Here is an 18,333-nt window from a genome sequence, read left to right as displayed (position 1 = left end):
CTCCTTTCCAATTGTTTCATGAGGACGGAAATGCAGTGGACATGTTTTGTTAGACCTCATACACACTCAGTGTCTTCAGTAACAAAACTGAATCTAACAAAAACTCCACAAGGGAAGTTTGAAATAGAAAAACCTTGTCAGTTATTCCTCTGTTACGAGTTCACTGCTGAAATCTTAAGAAGCATGGAAACAAGTGACATCACATTTATCCAACCGGGCCACACCTAACCAGTGTGAGCGGCACAGACAAAAACAACAATTTAATACGAATCAATTAAGAATCATTTTCATAGTTATGTGTAGAAACATTTCCACCAGAATACCCAGAAAAGTGACGTATTTAATGCTGCATTATAAACGATGAGAAACAATGGTGAGGAAGACGTTTGAAGTTATGAGTCGAGGCTCTGTGGGAAGTGTGAGAGCCGACAGCTGCAGCAGGTGTGAACACACAGCAGACAGTTGAGTGTGACGTCAGAAGTTTAGGGATAAAACCACGTGACTTCGTCTTTATTCATGTTTTAGTCACTTCTGTTCACCTGCACATAGTGAGGAGGGTTGGGGCGTTGTAGCGCCCCCGGGGGGTGATGGGTAGAAATGTGCCTCTGATGCTACTTTCAGTTGTGTTGCTGTTTTTATTGTGTTGTCTCTTAGTGATGTTGTGTGACCGCACATGACTCATGTTTCACCGTTGCACTTTCTGCTTCCAGTGTTTTGATCCAACTTTGCACATAACAGATTTTATGCTTTAGTGTTGAGCTGGGCTCGTTTTGAGAGTCAGTGAGTATGGACATGTTAGTGTTTTGTCTCTGTCTCTGTCTCTCACACACACACACACACACATCGTTCATGCTTTCGTGCCTTGTCCTGCTGCTGGACGTCACTCAGCTGCAGCTGCTCCATCGCCAACACTGCTACCTTCATTTCTTTTAAACACACAAACATAAACATGTTGTCTGGCTGAGAGCTGTGCCTTCTGAGCTGTACACACACACACACACACACACACACTCTCTGCCTTCTGCTTGGGGAAGGCTACAGGCGCCTCTCGTCTTGCTCTTCAATTCTAACCGCTTCGTACACCGATACTGTTTTTTTGAAGACGGCTGTGGGCTAAAGGAGCGGATGTGCTGTGAATTTATATGAGTTCATGTCGAAACGTTTCTGAACACACGCTCGATGCTTTTGAGGCAATTTCTGTTTTTCTAGACGATGAAGGAGGAGAAACACGACGACGTTCACACAGGGTCATCTGCTACAACTGCTAAGAAAAAAAAAATCAAAGCCCATGATGTTGCTGTTACACGTCCTAATCTTCTACATCTGCTTTCATCAAGTGAACAACAGAACAAGATGACAAAGCTTCTTAAGGCTTTGATCCAAGATCAAATAAAGATCAAATAAAGATGAAGTGAAGCCTAAATGTCCAGATTGAAATGTCTGCCATCTTGCAGAGGTGACGTGGTTTGAAGGTGGAGTCTGGAGTCAGAACCCAAACATGCATCAGTGTGATGTGAGGCCAGGTTCATGTCCTGTACAGCAGGGGGCGATCAGCTGCCTTCACTCGTCGTCGGTCGTTATATACAGTCCATGGTTTTGACTGTATTGCGCTATTGCAGATGTTTGTTTCCCATGATGCTCCCTGCAGCCTCAGAAGGGACATTGTTTTGGAGACAGTGTGGGTGTCTCGGGGACATCAGTGGGTCCTCTGGCAGCAGAGCCACACATTCCTGCCATATTTGCCTCCTGCAGCCGGTGGAGAGGTCCTGACAGGCGACTGACCCCCACACAGACGACACCTTGTTCCAGCTGTTGTCAGCTTCCTGTCTCACAGCTGAACGTCAGACACACAGGAGGTGATCCCTCTGCCGAGCCGGAGTCAGACTCCAGTGTTTCTCCACCTCCAGCACATGACACAGATATTAGCGTCCTCTGGAGCATTTCTAACCTAAAACAGCTCTCTCCTCCCGTCGCTGAGCCAACACACTGAGTTTTCTTTTTTTCTCCTCCACCAGAGTCGAAGCTTAAAGCAACACTACGTAACAACAGCGCCCCCTGCAGCCACATGTAGTAATAAAGGGATTTTCATGTAGAGATAAAACGAAGGCATCGTCCCTCTTACTGACCTGAAACACAACTGAACCCTGGATATTACCCATGATCCCCGGCTTCTTGAGCCAGAGGAGCTGCGGCTGTAACAAATCCACCAAACTCTGTCGAGAATTCTTTATATTTTCAAAGTTTCCTGCTGAATATCGGACATTTAAATAAGTTCTCAGTGTTTTTTAACTGATCTACAGATTCTGACTCTGTCACCTCTCACAGGAGATCGAACCCACTCACCACAGTTACGTAGACCAGACGTTCAGAGAATGAAGGAGGAAACTTTCTCCATGTTCACACAACCTCAAACATCAAACTCAATTTAATTTAGCTGCTGGTTAAATGTAGTGTTGCTTTAAAATAACTTCTGAAATGTGTAAAATCAAGAAACAGAGAGCTGCACGGGTTGAGAGTATTTTGGGAAACATGAATCTTGGTTAGTTATTTTTTTTCTCACGTCTTGATAGCAGCAGGTTTTCTCAGGGGAAGTTTGAATGTGTGGTTCAATCCTCTGATCGTGACGATAGATGTGTGTTTTTGTCAAAGCTGGAACTGGACTGATTTCCCCTTTCGGGCCTGAGTCTGTAAAAACACCCCCGCACTAAAAAAAAAAAAAATCCGGTGGGATCCAGGTTCCTCCGTTTTGTCAGCAGAGACACAAACATCAGCCAATTTACTGTTGGTCTGACAAAATGCTTCGGAGCTTTGTGCAGCTGCACACAGCAGCAGATGGAAATGACTCATATATAACCTCAATTTGAGTTTTCCTGGAATCAAAGACGTATATTAAAATCATTCAATGTGCATCTTTTGGGGTAATTAAACAGAACGAGGAACAATCTGAATCCACAGCTGCTCAGAGGGAGAATCTGCTTTTATTGGAAAAAAAGTTTCCCATTTTAGGAAATACGTTCACGTGGACGTCCACCATCATATCCCAAATTAGATCTATAAAGATTGATGATGCGGCTTCACTTCCTACAGTTGTGCATAAACGAAGCCAAAACATCCTGGTCACAGGTGCCGCCATTATTGGACATTGTTTGGAACGAGATGTGGTGCATGGAGGAGGCAGCGTTAATGACCTGAACTGCAGCCACCAGGGGGCGATCATGATTTTTTTTGGCTTTGGACAGAGCTAAGCTAAGCTAAGCTAACCCTCTCCTGGCTGTAGCTTCATATTTCCTGCACAGACACAGAGAGTTTCAAACTAACTCTAAAAGAAAAGTGAATAAGCAAATTTCCCCTAAATGTGAATTTATATCATTTTGATCATAATGTTGACGGCAAAGTGGAGACGATCGAGATGATTTGGCTTCACTTTCTGAGGCCGTCCCGTCGTCCATCTTTATACAGGGAGTTCATATCGTGCAAGGCTACTGCTAGTTAGCTTAGACAGTCAAAGAAACTAATTTAAAAAAAGTATAAATATTTAAAATGTACAATAAAAAAGGCATTAAATGAGTAGGTTGATTAGTGAGAAGTACTAATACATGGATTCTGTTTGCTTTTGGACAGAGTGAAGCTAAGCTAAGCTAATCTAACCTTATTTTGGCTTCATATTTCGTGCACATGTGGTTTTAAACTAACACTAAAAGAAAGTGAATTCACAAATTTCCCAAACTTTAACATTTGAATTGATGATGGTTTGTTTTGTCCCATTGTCGTCCAAGTTAACGCGACATTGAAAAATTGGATCAGTGAAGTTTTCTGCCTGAGAATCTGTTTCCGGCTGCAACAGAGAACAATGGGAGGAAAGTAAATTCACAGCTTTTACGTTTTTTAATAACTTAAAGACACGTCTCCTCCGTTTCCACTGAAGCTCGGCTTCATCCTGAGCTGACGATGGAGAACACGTCCGTCGCCGAGCTGCTCCATCGTCACCAGGATGAAACGTGGGCCGACACGACGTTCAGAGGCTGTTCTACTTTCACTCACGAAACGGATCCTGTTTGTTTGAAATGTTTCCATCGTGTCCTGATGTCCTGATGTCTGGATCTGTCTCATCCCGGCGTTAACGACTCGTTGTCCGGTGGGACGACCCCACGTGTATTTACTACATTGTAACATCTGTATGACGTGATCGGACTCTTTGTATCTTATGCTTCTGTAAATAAAAGCTTAATGAAACATAATGTTTGTGAATTTATACAGAAGCAGTTTGGTATCAACCTTATAGATCATGAGATAAACTTCCTTTATTTATTAGATGGAGGCCAGTACTTCATTTGGACTCTTGTATTCTAACGTGAATAAACATCTGAATGGGAGTTTTTCTCCTGCTTGGTTAAGTCCATTGGTTCATTTACTTTAATCCACTGCTGTAAATTTGCTTTTCGCTTGAACTCAGAGAAAATCCAAAGAAGGGTGAAGTTTAAGAAATGAACAAGGCTGGGGAATAATCTCTGATTTAATACGTTCAACCCCAAAACAAACATTTAAAGCTGCTTCAGTTCATAATTCAGAAATTAACATTAGACTTATGTGACTCAAGCCGCTGGAGGAAAAACAATCTCAATTCGCAGGTGAACAGAATTAATATTCAGCCAAGGGCCTTTCTCAGGAGGTGAAGGAAGTCAGATAAATATTGTTCTAAACAGTACAAACACAAAGTTCACTGGACTGGATATGAATTCATTTACTCACTGAACTAAAGACACATTTATATATATATATATATATATATATATATATATATATATATATATATATATATATATATATATATATATATATATATATATATATATATATATATGTAAAACATCTTGACCCTGAACCTACAGAGTTGTGGTTTTAGAGATTTATATTGAATTTCTCTGTCGTTGCAGTTCAGTGATCCACATCCAATGATCTCAGGGAAACCTGTGGCGGAACTGACAAGAGCTGAACTCAGCTTGTACTCTCGGTTCAGTGTGAACTGTGTGTACTTGAAAATAAGCATCCAATAAAACCAGTTAAAATAGGGAGTTTAAAAACTTTCCTATAAAAATGTTTTAAGGAATGATTTAAAAAAAGGTAAATGAATTTAGTTGTGATAGTTAAGGTTAGTGCAACGGTGAGGGAATGCATTATGCCAGTATGTGTGTGTGTGTGTGTGTGTGTGTGTGTGTGTGTATGTGTGTGTGTGTGTGTGCAGATTTACAAAGACCAATAGAGACACGTTGAATTTACCATCACATTTATTCCATTCCCATAAAGTGGCATTTGTCCGACCTGGAACAGCTACAGTGAAAACAGACACTTCCAACATTCAGCACTGAATCAATATTAAAGGAAGTTTTACATTATTGGGACTCGTCTGTGATCATTTTATACAGTGAACGAATTGACTCAATTAAACCTGTTAGTACACATGTCAGATCATGGCTCATTACTCGAGAAGCACGCCTATCATACAGCTACTGCGTGTACGACCGATCACAGGAGAGAACTCACACAGGTGGACGGAGCCCCTGTCAGAGATCAGAGGCCGACAGAGGACAGACTGAGTTTGTGGTACCTACGCCAGGGAGAGGCCGAGCCGAAGTGGCTGTGAAGCTTAAAGTTAACGAGGTCTGATTCTAAATGAAGAGGATGAGATGAACGTTTCAGCGAATCAGGAGCCAACTGATGGTCTGAGGAGGAACCTTCAGTTTGTTTTGCTTCATCTGAGCAGAGCTCGAGCTCGAGCATGCAGCGATGATTCTTAAATCATCTGTGAGGATCTTTTATATTCAAGCAATTTCCAGAGATGGATTTTCCTCTGGCACGTCAGCAATGATTCTTCCTATAAATATACGAGTGGCTCATTTATTGCTGAGTCAGCGGTCGAATGTCCAGAGGCAGTTTTGTTTGTTTTTCTAAATATTTTATGAGCGGGGGGGGGGGGGGGGGATGTCTGATGAATTCTAACTCAGTTAAGACTCTTCAACCATCACCTCTCTCTTCAGTTTTCTCCCAGTTTGAGCCGTGCAAACTCGTTGGCCATTTGTAGCGCCTCCTGCAGGCACTGCGTGTTCCTGCCAGTTGCCTGTGCCGACATGTCCTTGCCGCCTCCTTTGCCCTCCAGCAGGGGGCACACCTCCTGGACCCACTCACTGGCCTTCAGCCCTCGATTGGCCACGTCCTGAGGAAGAGGAGGTGTTGAAGGTTAATCATAGAGGCGCCTGCTCACTGCATGGCTGCTGCATAGATCCTAAACCACGCCTCCTCCACGTTAGCAGACGGAACATGCACCAAACTCAAACCGACGTCACAGTGGAGACGCATCGTCTATCTTTATTTACGATGAGCGGACGTGTTACCTGAGGAACTTGACACAAACAGGTGATCCTTCCGGCCTCAGGGTCGACGGTGAAGAGCATTGCAGCGGTCTGAGGGGAGTTCGACTTCAGCAGCTTCAGTGACTCATTCAGAGCCTGGGGGAGGGGAGATGAATGTAAAGAAGGGGAAGGGAGGAGGGAACGAGGAGAAACAAGGAGGGTAGAAAGAATAACAAGTCTCCTAATCAGCACTATTGATGTCTCAAGGTCAGAACTAATGGGCGTCAGCGCTCGTTTGGTCCTGTGGCAATAACACAACGAGATAAGCTGTGAGACCACCTGAGAAAATGTGCCATGCTGCAGACATTAAGTGATTTTTAATAGTGTTTGCACTTTTCATTTGTTTGTCTTTAGGATGCTGATGAAGCTTTGGAGTGTGCATTATGGATTTACTCTGTGTCGGGTCTTCTCTTACAAGGACCTGTTTGATTTTCATTGTGTTCGTCAGCACAGTCGATACATTAGATGCAAAGAACCCCGACTCTCACCTTAGCTGAGGCTCCAGTCTCCATCTCCATTATGAGCAGCGGCTGGTTGGGGCTGCTTTCGATCACCTCCTTCGTCTTCTCCAGGACTCTCTTCTGGATGTCGGCCTTGTAGTTGCGGTCCAGGTCGTCCATGGTCTTCTTCAGGCCCTTCAGGGTTTCCCTCATCTCGTCCTTCTGCCACTGGGAGATCACTGCTGTGCCTATCGACTGCAGAGAAGACGGACGTGACGCCACAGTCGAGCTTTTCTATGTAAAAAAAAAAAAAAGTCTCTTACCTCGGTCATGTCGGCGATCTCTTTCTGAACGTCCTTGTTCGGGGAGGTCTGCTGCTTCACCTTGTCTCCCAGTGCGGACAGAGACTGCAGCAGGGCATCTGCTTTTCTCTGAGCCTGAGGGATGGACAGAGACGCAGGAGTGTGAGGGAGGGATGAGGGAGAAGAGCAAGAAAAAAAAACTCAGGGAGAGGTGAAGACAAAAGAGACAAAAGAAGAGTGGTGGGAGTGAGGCAGAGGAAAAGGCAAAAAGATGAAGCGGAGGATCAAACAGCACATTGTCTAAAAATAGTAAAGATTAATTTGTCCTCAGGCCGAGAGAGAAGAGAAAAATTCAGAATTCTTCTTTTGGTCTTTTTTACCACAAGTCAAAAACAAGCTTCTATAAAGTTTCATGACTGGAGTCGTTTTGTCACCAGGGACCAAATAAGACATTGTCTCTCAGACTGAGAGACATTTTTCCATTTAATTAGGCAGGTTAACCTTGACACATGCATTGTGGGAAAATAATGTCTTTGTTTTTGAACAGAGGCTCAACTCTTGTCTACCAGTGTGGGTGGATGTGTGTGTGCGAGCACAATGCTGCATGTGTGTTTCTCCACCTTCTGTGCCTCTGCTCCTGTCACAGCAACAATGCGGCGGATGCCCTTAGCGATGGCCTCCTCGGAGACGATGACAAATGGCGCAGCGTGACCCGAGTTCTGCAGATGGCTGTAGATAGCAGACACCAACAACACATTACCGACAGCGTTTCACAATCGTGGGCGGCAGATGAAAGGGAGAGCGGCGAGGAGGAGGAACAGGAGCGGCAGAGGAAACGTTACAAAGCTACAGCAGCAGGAACGGGGATCGTTTGAAGTGGCTGCACATTTAAAACACACAAACATCCAGACGCACGACCACAGGTTCATAAAACTTGAAGCAGCACGAGAGGCTGGTGATTCTGGGACTTCCAATCAAACAACTTTGTGTGTTTCTTCGAGCTTACGTTCAAATGAGCTCTTTACGTATGCGCGGCCGTTTTCAACTCCTAGCAGCTGAAGAAGGTTTGGACTTTCGCAGTAATCAAATTAAATGAAAATTGCGCTGTAATTGGTGCCGGAGCTGGGACATCCTGGCATTCAGGTGAATTTCACAGCCGGGAGCAGACACCGTAAAAGTCAGTGGAGCACGGCCGATCGCCAGGTTGAGCACCGAGACGAGATTGTTCCACCAGCACATCCAATTCATGGGTTCCACTTTACACTTGGGCACTGGGCGGGAGTGGAAGATGTCTTCTTCACACAGAAGCAGACTCTTTATTTTCCATGTTCCGCGTTGTTGAACATTAAGAACGTACCCGGGGACAACCAGCAGCACTTCAGGTGTAACAATGAACACATTGAAATTAAAGGAGCTCTGTGTTCAAATGTTGTAAACTTCACTGAAAACTTTTAATACAAATGCCTGAAACTTCAAACTCACGTTCCACCACAAAACTCGATGGATGTGAGGGAGCCAGCAGCACTGGTGGGCTCGTCCAGCAGGTCCTGAACGGGGATGCCGATGGACACGACTCGGACTGGGTCGGGGTACGTCTCGTCGAACACGGCACGCAGACCCTGAATGGCCTTGGCTTCTGCGAGGGGGGTGTCCATGGCGTACACCGGCTGGATGGTTGATTTGGCAAAAGTTAAAAACCACATGAAGGATTGAATTCTATTATTTTGCGTATTTTCCAAAACAGACCTTAGCATCTCTTATCATGGCACAAGCGATCTCCTCCGTCCGGCGGACCTCCCCTGTGCTGAGGGCCCCTTTAGCAGTGAAGTCAAAGCGCAGGCGGTCAGCAGCGACCAGGGAACCCCTCTGGTCGGCCTCTCCAAGAACTCCTCTCAGGGCAAAGTTTAAGATGTGTGTGGCGGTGTGGTTGCTCATGATGGGCTTGCGACGAGCCTGGAGAGAGAAGGTCGATGGATATTTGTCAGAACTAAACCAGAGCTGCGTTCAGGCAACAAATCAGATTCTATAATGACTCACCTCATCTACGTGTAAGACGACGCTGTCTCCAACCTTCAGCGTTCCATAGACGGTCCCCACATGGAGGACGTAACCTCCTCGCACTTGTGTATTCTTCACTGTGAACTCCATCCTCTGCAAACAGAGAAGAGTTAGATGTTAAAGTAAATCCTGACGGTTTAGTTAGAGGGCTGGCTGATGCTTTGTGCCTTTTGTTCTAGTATTTGATAGATAAAATATAATTTAATATAAGTTCTTGAATTGCTGGAAGAGCTTGTGTGGGAGAACAAAGGTTTATTATCAAGTCAGATAAGATTCAGGAAATCTTCACATGCTCAGCAGAAACAGGAGGAAAAAAAAAAAATCAAGATAGAAAAAAGACATCAGTTCATTTTTTGACAGACAGCGTTCTGGAGACTGTGATATGAGCGTGTCTTCATGTCATTCCAGCTCTCACTCACGGGACAGAGACGAGAACAATTTATTATCTCTCCACTGTCAGAAATGAGGTGTTTTATTTTTCAGCCTTTGCCGACTAGAAGAGTCTATTTGTCTGCAGGCACGATTCTCCACGAGCGTTCAGACGCTGCAGCCCCATTTAAACAACTGTTAAACTCTAACCGAGCGTCTGCTCTGAAGATAAGATATTATAATTATATAATATCTCCTCAGTTCAAAGTCAACAAAAAGTGATTCTGTTCCAGCTCCGGCAGAAACTTGGATTCTTTGACTTGCAATGTGACCGCAGTGCAGTCTGGGAAAAATCCCACCTCCACCACAGACTCTGCACTTACGTCCTCTGCGTTGTCGTCCTCCCGAAGCATGAAGCCCTCATCAAATGTCTGTCCGCCCTGCTCGGCGTAGAAGGACGTCTGGTCCAGCAGCACGCCGCACTCCTGACCCGTGGTCACCTCATCGCAGAAGGCGCGGTCACGGCGCAGGGCCAGCACTGTAGCAGAGGCCTGCTGGAACTCTGCGCTCACCAACAGAATCAAGGTCAGTACGTTATCGTCTGGAAAATACAGACGAACCACTGACCTGAAGTCTGCCAGTGAAAACGAATCTCACTCACCATAGTTGCCGCTGTCGTCAGAGGTGTATTTGTATTTGAGAGAGTCGTCCGTGGCAGGAATCTTCTTGTTTCTCAGCTCATCGATTGCGTAGATGTCCAACATGATGTGGTCCTCGTCTCCAGCTCCCTTACCCTGGGACTTCAACTACACACACACACTTGTGTTGGTACTCATAACGAAAACTCCACAACGTCATCAAAATAGTAGAATAAAACTTACAGTGGAAACTTCTCATAGCGATCAGAGTGTTTAACAAACTGGTAACTGGTCTAAATCACCAGAGGAGGAAACTATGAGCGCAGCAGAAGAATAGTATCGGAGCAGAACCGCGGCGCTAGCATGTGCGCTCACCAAACACTTTGTTAACGAGTCTTTGACTGCACTTTAATTGTTTGTGTCAGATTAACTGGTTTTAATATCTATATTAACGTTTGAATGCCATGTTCATCCCTTTATGGACATCTTGTGGAATCCATACCCCAAACGACTGAGGCTGATTTTAAAGCAGAGGGAGGCCGTACCGAGTGTTAGTGAGGTGTTCTTAATAAAGTGCTTGGTGAGTACATACAGGCGGTAGTTGACTGTGAGGTGTTGTCCGGCAGTACGAGGCGGCAGTGCTACAGAAAACAAATTAATCTTCCTGCTGAATTCAACAACAAGGGATTAGAATGGGGCTGTAAAGTAAATGAGGATTTATTCAAACAGCAGGTGCACGGCTGCTGCTTCTAACTTACAGTGCAAAACCGGAGAACGCTGACACGAGGCAAAAAACCGTGTGTTCCCACGGGAGCAGACACATAACAAGGCTCAGTGGAGTTTTCCCTTATAGAGCAGTCAAGGCCAAATTCAAACAATCATTGGATATGAGAAGGAGTCCTTCGTCACCATCTCCTCACCTGCGCTGCCTTCTTCACCTCCTCGAACGCAGCCAAGTCCACGGCCATGCCTTTCTCCTCTGCGATGAGGGAGGTCAGGTCCAGGGGGAAGCCGTATGTGTCGTACAGCAGCCACGCAGTGTCGCCTGGACGCACACACAGAGAGAAGATGCTGCTTGATATTCAGGACAGCCGTCTGTCTGAAGCAACAGGGCTTGAAGACTCGTGTCCTCCAGTCAGAGAGTGAACACGTTATTGATACAAAGCGGTGCAATCATCAGTTCTGCCGTGCTCTTTGCAAGGACACCGTCTGTTAAGCTTGTATTTGAAGCGTCTCATTTTGGCTGAGTGCACAAATGATGCTGTCTAACCCCTGGGACGGAGAAAAACATTTGAAGTAGATGAAATTCAATAGTGTTGACGAACAGCCCCGAAGGTCGTTTCCAAGGAAAGCTGGACGTTGGAATTTCTTTATCATTTGAATTCATGGTGTGAAAGATCAGTCATTAGGATTTTAGCCTTTTCCACTGTCTGAGTCTTTTATAATACTGAATATGAAAGATTTCACACGTCATACTTGACCATCAGATGAATGAAGGAAGAGATTGATCCAGTCAACAAAAACATTCAAAAGGACGGAGGGAAGCGCCTGACCGATTTTGGGGGACGACGCAGATACCGATATTAAGGAATAAAAGATTTTCAATACCAATATATCTGCAAACATATAAATATATATATGAAACAAATTGTCAATAGTTCCTAAGATATTGATTTTTTACAGTTTAACAATAAACTTATATAAATAAAACCAAAGATATAGAACCTTAATCAAGAAAATGAATGTGAAATGGAAACATGGACATGTTAATGTGAACCAATATAAGTTCTAACATTTCTCTTTGTGCGTATTTCACCTGGGATCGTTTTGCTTTCTCCCAGACTCATGATCTTCCTGTCGAGGATGCGGCGCCCCCTGCTGAGGGTTTTGAGGAACTGCTCCTCCTCCTCATTGATAACGTCCTTCACCATCTCTGGGTCTTTCTTCAACTCCGGGAAAGCATTGCCCTGAAGAAAGAGCAAATCGATGGTGATGTTGTGCTAAATAACAGAAACTGCTACTGTCCACAGCTAATGGTCGTTCATGCACTGAAACCTCACATCGTTACACAACAGTTAGAAGATAAAGTGCTGAAATGCTGGATTCGGTGCAACATACAGTAATATTACTATCATCCAAACATTACTCAAACTATGACAGAGCCTCCAGAATCTATTCTTCTGCAGCTCTACAGAGGCAGAACTACCGTCACAGACAAACAAGTATTTGGTTCCCCTGAGTGTGAAGCACCACTGGCAGAGGATTTATCTTCAGAGAGCACAGGGAAGGAAGCGTCCTGGACAGTTTAATAAAACATTTGACTCAACAGGTTTAATACACAACGTTAAATCCTGTTGGTAGGTGGAGTTGAGCTTTTAATGTAAGATGAGGCCTGCTGACACTTTAACGATCGTGAATACACGGACATAAAACCAGGAAGAAATAAATTCTCACCAGGGACGTCACCACCACATCCACCAAGGAGGCGAAGAAGCCTTTCTTAGCTCCGAGCTTCTCGTGGGAATAACGGACTGCACGACGCAGGATCCTCCTCAACACGTAGCTACACATGGTGGAAACATAAAAAAAAAAAAAAGAGCGTTAAACACAAAACCCTGCAGCCGCACTGAATGAAACCTTGTGGTGTTTCAGTGGTGAAACTGAGTTTGTGCATAAACAAATGTCAGTGTTTCGTCTTCCAACTTCTTCAGATATATAGATTCATATTGTTCCACTTCCTGCATTGAACTGTTGTGTCATGCCTCACCCTCTTCCTGTGTTGTCAGGACGACCACCGTCAGACAAGGCGATGGTGATGGTGCGGGCGTGGTCAGCCAGCACACGGTAGGCCATGTCGATGCCGTCAGCATCCTCAGCTCCTACTTTACCAGTGTAAGGTCGAGCACCAGTACCCTGGGAAAATAAAAACACCAATTGTGTTGGAACTGTTATTCTTTCCCTTGTATGCACCTACAGCAAACAAGTTTATATTCATCCTGATTACGAACACTTGGTAAATAAATTTAATCTGCCATGTCAACTCTTTTATTTATTTATCACAACTTTATTATTTTATCCATTCATCAGATTCTTGGGCAAAATCTAATTTTAGCCTTGAACATTATCAGGCTTGAATTTGTAGCTGCTGAGTTCCAGTGCTGAGGCCAGGGGTGAGTTAGGACGTTTATTGTGTATTTACACTTCCATTCAATACATGATTCTTAGAAAAGTCCGCACCTTCTGAATGGCTTCAAAGTACGGGACGAAGAGGTCGGTGTCGTAGTTGGACATTTTGTTCTGCAGGACAGACACCAGACGCTCCAGACCCATCCCCGTGTCGATGCTCTTCTTAGGCAGCGGCTTCAGCTCCGTCTCTGACTCTCTAAACAAAGACATGAGTTACAAAGATTATAAACAACATAAACAAGACGACAGCAGAATCGAAGGAACTGTAAAACCGTTTGGAGGGTGTGAACACTTTATTTAGAGGCTGCTCTGCCTGTTGTACACGACAGATGATGACACAAAGGTGTGTCCAAATTCCAGCTTCACCTGATCTTACAACTGATGGTTAGGTTTTTATTTAGTTTTGCTCATTTAAAACTGACTGAACAGGTTAAGAAGCCTCGGGAACAAGCAGCACAGAATATATATATGAATATATTCTCTCTGTGAGCCTGTTACCTGTTGAACTGGATGAACACCAGGTTCCAGATCTCCAGAACGTTGGGATCATCCATGTTCACCAGGTGGGAGGCGTCTCTGCCTCCGATGCGGTCATAGTGCATCTCGCTGCAGGGACCGCAGGGACCAGTGTCTCCCATCTCCCAGAAGTTATCCTTCATATTGCCGGGCAGGATGCGAGCCTCGTCCACCCTGAGAGAAACAAAAGCACAGAGAGAGAAAACTTCATTACATCAGTTCTATTCTAACAGGTAAAAAACTAGTGAAATCATATGTGCTTCACAATTTTAACTGTTTTCTGTTATCAAATGATATCAAGTTGAACTTGATAAGTTTTAAGTGTTAAGGAGACATTGATTAAACGTTACACGTGAAGTTAAAACTGTGAGAAGTGGAGATAAAAAGATCTCAAGATGAAGCATAAATATAATGAAATAAAAATAACTAATCATCTAAAGTTACTCAAATAACAACCGAAATAAAATGTCTTTCTCTTGACATTTTTACAAATACATCTCATCCTCCAGCGAGTCTCACCCCAAATCGATCCAGATCTGTTTGCACTCCAGGTCGGGCTCCAGGCCGGCTCCGTCGTCGCCACCAAAGTAGGTGACGTAGAGGCGGTCTATGGAAATACCAAACGTCTCCGTCAGCAGCTCCAAGGCCATTTTACAGGCGAGGTGCTGCAGAGGAGGTGAAGTTGAAGAATCAGACCATGTGACAAGTCCAAATTAAGTTTATTACAAACAATATTAATACTCAACAAGTATCAGTGGGATTACAATTGTGTAGAAGGTGAGACAGAAGTGACACCGCTGAAGAGGATGACAACACGATACCTTGAAGTAGTCCCCAAAGGACCAGGACCCCAGCATCTCGAAGAAGGTGTGGTGGTAGACGTCTTTACCCACATCGTCCAGGTCGTTGTGTTTGCCCCCTGCACGGATACACTTTTGGGTGTTGGCGGCACGACGCAGCCTGGCCATAGGGTGGGAGGGATCGATGGTGTTGAGGAAGATGGGCTTGAACTGAGAGAAGGAAGAGGAAAAAAAATACTCATTTGTGATTTGTCAAAACATTGTTCAAGTCCGTTGGCAGATATAAAACAGTCAACTTGAAGGAGAGAGGCACAGACATTTGGGAAAGACATGGAGACCCACCTGGTTCATGCCAGCGTTGGCGAACAGCAGCGTGGGGTCGTCCAGTGGGATGCAGGATGACGAGTGGACGTACTGGTGCTCATAGCCACGGAAGAAGTCAATGAACTTCTCACGGATCTCAGCTGCACTCAAAGAGGAGTCCATTCTGAATCAGCTTTCTGATTGAACAAACACAAAACAATAACCGGTAAGAAAGAAAGACAATCCTTACTGGTTTATAGATGTTGGTCATAAAAGTTGAAGTGTTTAAAATGTTGCCAGTAAATCATCATGAGCAGGTTCTCACTGCTCTTCTGCTCGTCTGACTGTAATTATCAGATTGGCCCGAACGACTGCCGACTCTGAAGAGTTATGGAGTTGCATCAGCAGAGTGCAGACACTAGAGGCAGTGTGTTGTATGTTGTTCATGCAGTCATCCCCAGATGTTGGTGTAGAATATGTGGATGAATCTGGTTGAAGTTTCCCAGCACGATAAACAACAACAACAACAACATGGACATGAGCTGAGTGAGTCTGTTTGGTGTCGCATAAGCATTACAGGACCTGAGGGCTGAATGTGAACTGAGTTTATGTTTATGTGGACATTTGTAAAATGTGTGATTTGTTTCCCGGGCTTTGTTAAAGGATAATAATGACCCCACTAAACTGCTGGTAAAAGAAATCTCAAAAAGATCTTTCAATTTTCACAGTTGAGCAATTTGCCCATGAGGCGACGACACCAGTTACAAACCAGTTTAACCAGCTGAGCCTTTTCTGTGGGTCAACTATCAGCCCCCAGGCCTGATTGGTTTCAACACACTCTCATCATATTGACAGAAATAAAATAAGGGAAACGTGCAGCTCAGTTAATATGATGGTTAGTTAATATAATAAATATTGCATGTTATCTGAAGACAGAGGAATAAGTTGTCTAGGCCAGCACTACAATCAGATAGGTGATATGACCGTACACACTTTAAGATCATATAAACTGCAGACTGTCACAGGTTTCGATAAATGATGTTTACCTACTTAAGTGCTGAACACAATTAAAACTAAAATGTGTATTTGTCAAAATAAAAGGTGAATCCCAAACACATTCCATTTGCAAAACAGACAAAGATTTTTTTTCCTGAATAAAAGATTTGGACCATAAATCTGAAATTCTGTCAATAACTTTCCTGTCAACCGACTTCCTCTGCCGACCACTGCCCTAATATCAAGTCAGTTTGTAAAGTGTACGTGTTCTAACAAGCCGTCTGAGCACAAATCCTCTGCCCTGTGATTTCCCTCCTCTCATAAACCAGCAGCAGCTCAGGAATCCTGTGAGGCCTGTGAGGCTTTTCTTTCAGCGATGCACTATAATCAAACTGACACTCACTTTTGGTTCTGACTGACAACGCAGCTTTGTAATATTACTGCAGTATTGCATCAGTGCTTCACTCAAACTTATGGTAGATTTCTACGCTTTTGAAGCTTAAATGGGGAAAAACGTCTGTTGAAACCCTGAGAGCTGCCATTAGATACCTAGAGAGATGAATGAACAGCTGTCAAGGACGGCAGGAAAAATTAACCTTCAGTCGAGGGCCATCAAAAACAATTATGATAATCAATCAATAGCTGAACTTATTCATCAGGTAAACTGTCAAGCGTTGCTGTTCCCATTCTGAGGAATTAAGGCTTTTTATCTTTATATTATTGTAAATTTAACAAACTTTTATATATTTTAATGGCCTAATGAATAAATAAAGAGATTCAATTTAGTCGCTAGCTCCACAAGTGATGTAGATCTTCAAATTGTGTCGTTAGTGAAATTCTGTCACAGAATTAAAATGACTTTAATCTATGTCTCCTGGGAATTTGTCCACATTGTGTGCCGTGGTGATGTTATTTTTCTAAATCAGAGACTGAAGAGATGTGGATGAAAAGCTCACTGAGACATTGCACGAGATTTCACACATAGAACACCAAATACTCCTGAATGACTTAAATCACTCCATGTGGCCTTAAAACCAAACACTATAGCCACCGTATCGCAAAGAACAGGATGCTTCCTAGAATCATAAATGGCAGCAGAATTCAATTCCCATCAGTGCACTCGTTTATGAACCAGCCGGCGAAGGAAACCACACAGCTGATACATCCAGCTCTCTGGGGCCGGCACACGGACGGTAAACAGGCGGCGTCCCCATCCTGACTACCAAACCGCCCGGATGGCAACCGGAGGAAGTGGAGACATTGGGGTGATGGGATGGAAATTTCTGCCTCTGCAATAAACAGACTGTTTGACAGACGCAGCGTTGTGAAGATGAAACTCAAGACATTTTGACGTGTATCTTATAATTCAGAGTGTGATTAGGACGTGTATTATATATCAAATGTCGTGTACTTATATATGTTTACACCGAGGACGAGAGAGAAACTGCATTTCAATCCTGTCTGTGTCCCAAACTTCAGAATTGAATATACAGTTGACTGATTTTGGTCTTTTCCAATCTGGAAAGTGTTTCTTGTTAAAGCAGCGACACAAATAAAACTGGAAGTAAACACAAAACAGGATCCAATCAATGAAAACAGGCTCAAGGATGTGAATAAAAATGAAATCACTGCTCTGACAGATGACGAAGCTACTGATTATTATTACATGAGTCAATATCCAGATGAAGCAGCTGAGCGTTTTGTTTAGAAGAAACTTGAACTTGATGCCAAACTTTAATTTTCACCCTGATGATGATGATGATGATGATGATGATGAATCACTTGTCTCTTGCAAAACCAGCAGCTCAGGTGTAAATAATCACAGGAGCATGAAAACATCAAATGTCTCCTCTCGTGTTAGAAAACCTCCTTTGTCTCAGTCTGCTCCTGGAAACCAGGATAGTGAATCCACGAATCCCTGATCTGACTGCAGCGTGTCGGGCTGAGGCGACTAGCTTGACAGGCTGACGTTAGCGAGCTAAAAGTTAGCTAACCCGGCTACAGCTGCGCCTGGAGGAGACACGTCCGCTCGGTCTTCTGACAGAAACACACTTTGTAAAAGCACAACGTGGATGTTAATGGCGTCCGCGGGCGGGCCAGAGCCGGAGGATACTCACAGAAGTCGCTTTTTCTCGCAGGATGAGTCGCTGTTAGCCGCCGGTTAGCTCCACGCTGCACGACCAGGAGGACACGGCTCACAGACCGAGGACACGCCCAAGCGCGCCTCCTATTGGTCCAGCGCGCCTGCACGTCGGGGATGCTCTACTGCTACTGGACGAGCCTGCTGTCAATCAGAGGCGAGCCCGCCCCCGCTGCAG

The 18,333-nt window shown here is 44.2% G+C and overlaps 1 protein-coding gene across 2 annotated transcripts; it reads right to left on the bottom strand.

The window, feature by feature from the left end:
* Window positions 1–5,267: 5,267 nt before the first annotated feature.
* On the bottom strand, window positions 5,268–18,270 carry aars1 (alanyl-tRNA synthetase 1). Of its 2 annotated transcripts, none has more exons than XM_069528793.1 (20): window positions 18,133–18,270; window positions 15,059–15,216; window positions 14,738–14,926; window positions 14,436–14,581; window positions 13,899–14,090; window positions 13,452–13,596; window positions 12,982–13,127; window positions 12,669–12,777; window positions 12,031–12,181; window positions 11,135–11,259; window positions 10,238–10,382; window positions 9,960–10,138; window positions 9,187–9,300; window positions 8,896–9,102; window positions 8,632–8,816; window positions 7,770–7,878; window positions 7,171–7,284; window positions 6,896–7,102; window positions 6,390–6,503; window positions 5,268–6,211 (listed from the first exon to the last, which is right to left on the bottom strand). In XM_069528793.1, the coding sequence occupies exons 2-20, from the start codon at window positions 15,200–15,202 to the stop codon at window positions 6,032–6,034; spliced, it is 2,901 nt and encodes a 966-aa protein (XP_069384894.1). In that variant the 5' UTR covers window positions 15,203–15,216; window positions 18,133–18,270; the 3' UTR covers window positions 5,268–6,031. The 2 variants fall into 2 exon arrangements, with proteins under 2 accessions (XP_069384894.1, XP_069384895.1); XM_069528794.1 differs by lacking the exon at window positions 18,133–18,270 and adding an exon at window positions 15,345–17,545.
* Window positions 18,271–18,333: the final 63 nt, after the last annotated feature.

Source organism: Paralichthys olivaceus, chromosome 7, assembly GCF_024713975.1.
Source record: "Paralichthys olivaceus isolate ysfri-2021 chromosome 7, ASM2471397v2, whole genome shotgun sequence".
NCBI lineage: Eukaryota > Metazoa > Chordata > Actinopteri > Pleuronectiformes > Paralichthyidae > Paralichthys > Paralichthys olivaceus.
This window is presented reverse-complemented; position numbering and strand designations above follow the sequence as displayed.

Coding starts and splice junctions, on each gene's coding strand:
- aars1 (XM_069528793.1), bottom strand. CDS start 15,202: ATGGACTCCTCTTTGAGTGCAGCTGAGATCCGTGAGAAGTTCATTGAC. Junction 6,504..6,895: donor AGACTGGAGCCTCAGCTAAG/GTGAGAGTCGGG, acceptor CCCCTCCCCCAG/GCTCTGAATGAGTCACTGAA. Junction 6,212..6,389: donor GTTTGTGTCAAGTTCCTCAG/GTAACACGTCCG, acceptor CCTCTTCCTCAG/GACGTGGCCAATCGAGGGCT.